Source organism: Emys orbicularis, chromosome 13 (assembly GCF_028017835.1).
Source record: "Emys orbicularis isolate rEmyOrb1 chromosome 13, rEmyOrb1.hap1, whole genome shotgun sequence".
NCBI classification, from domain to species: domain Eukaryota; kingdom Metazoa; phylum Chordata; order Testudines; family Emydidae; genus Emys; species Emys orbicularis.
The window spans coordinates 40457929-40459186 of record NC_088695.1 but is presented as its reverse complement, the minus strand read 5'-3'; the positions used below and the strand labels follow the sequence as shown (position 1 = coordinate 40459186).

Here is a 1258-nt window from a genome sequence, read left to right as displayed (position 1 = left end):
ATAGAGTCATGTGTGAAATACTATAAATCCTCCTCTGTCCAAGTCCTGCCTTGTTTCATCTTTCCCCCCTCATTCAGCTCCTCACTTAATTACAGTTTTGTACAGCTAATGTTTTGTTTTATCTGTGGCCTTCAGTAAAACCTTCTGCTAGTCATAATAACTCGCCTTGGTGCATGAAGCCATCTCTGGAGCTGAGTAAATAAAACAAATGCATTGTTGGATGCATGCCTGCCAAGAAAAAAGAAAGATGGGTTCTAATAGCAAGATGGATAGTCTGCTGTTGGTAAAGGAATCAAATTTAGCTTCTGCCAATGTAGCCAACATGGTATTAAAAGAAGGAGCTTAAGTTATTAAACTGAGCAGCTTTAATCATCCAGTTCAGGAAAATCCATTGCTGCAGGAGTGCTGAGGCTTAATGTATTTTTACCGCAAAGCCAATACATTTATTCTGATCAGCTAGTCATTGCTCACTAGTGTGTATGAAACTTCATTCTCTGAGTTCTTGGTTAGTAGTACGGAATGAAATGGATTTTTACTTGGAAATTGACCCTGTAACCTTGAACTTGATCATCCTGGTAGCTAGTTATGTTATTCTGCTTTTGGTGTTTCTGATTTCTTGCGTGCTATATGACTGTAGGGGGATAGATCCCAGTAAGGAATATGCTCCTGAGATTCCCACGGATTCCCAGCCTCCAATCCGATTGGTGGTGATGCAACAGAACTGCCCTGGTACCCGCTGGGCAAAAGGACTTGTCTCTGCTTATGAAAATTCTTCTGATCTGCCAGGGAAAAGAACTACTGTGGTTTAGGGGCCCACCAAGTGCTTCTGAGCTCTAGTATCTATCGTTAAGCTTGCCTCATCTGCCATGTTTACGTTCGGTTTGCAAATGGATAATACACCAGCAAGGTAAGTTGAAACACTGACTGATTTGATGTGGTGGTGTCACCAAGTGAGTTATTTTGTGTTCGGCTTTGTTCTGTGTTCATACAGTCCTAGAGACTTGCAGTCCCACCAGTCAGGCCATAAGAGAGAGAGGGCCTAATTTTTATTGGCACTAAGGGTATGTCTACACAGCAAAGGAAAACCCGTGGCTGGCCCATGACAGCCGACTCAGGCTCGGGTTGCGGGGCTGTTTCATTGCTGTGTAGACTTCTGGGCTTGGGCTAGAACCTGAGCTCTGGGACCCTCCCACCCCACAGGGTCCTAGAGCCTGGACTCCAGCCTGAACCCAGAAAGCCACACAGCAATGAAACAGCC

At 44.5% G+C, this 1258-nt stretch overlaps 1 protein-coding gene across 1 annotated transcript; it reads left to right on the top strand.

Annotated features, from left to right (window-relative positions):
- The first annotated feature begins 524 nt into the window (after positions 1–524).
- Positions 525–809, top strand: SMIM36 (small integral membrane protein 36). The gene has a single exon (XM_065415459.1). The coding sequence runs from the start codon at positions 525–527 to the stop codon at positions 807–809; it is 285 nt and encodes a 94-aa protein (XP_065271531.1).
- The last annotated feature ends 449 nt before the right edge of the window (positions 810–1258 follow it).

Excerpts from the sequence above, each read along its gene's own strand:
- SMIM36 (XM_065415459.1), top strand. The coding sequence starts at position 525 with ATGGATTTTTACTTGGAAATTGACCCTGTAACCTTGAACTTGATCATC.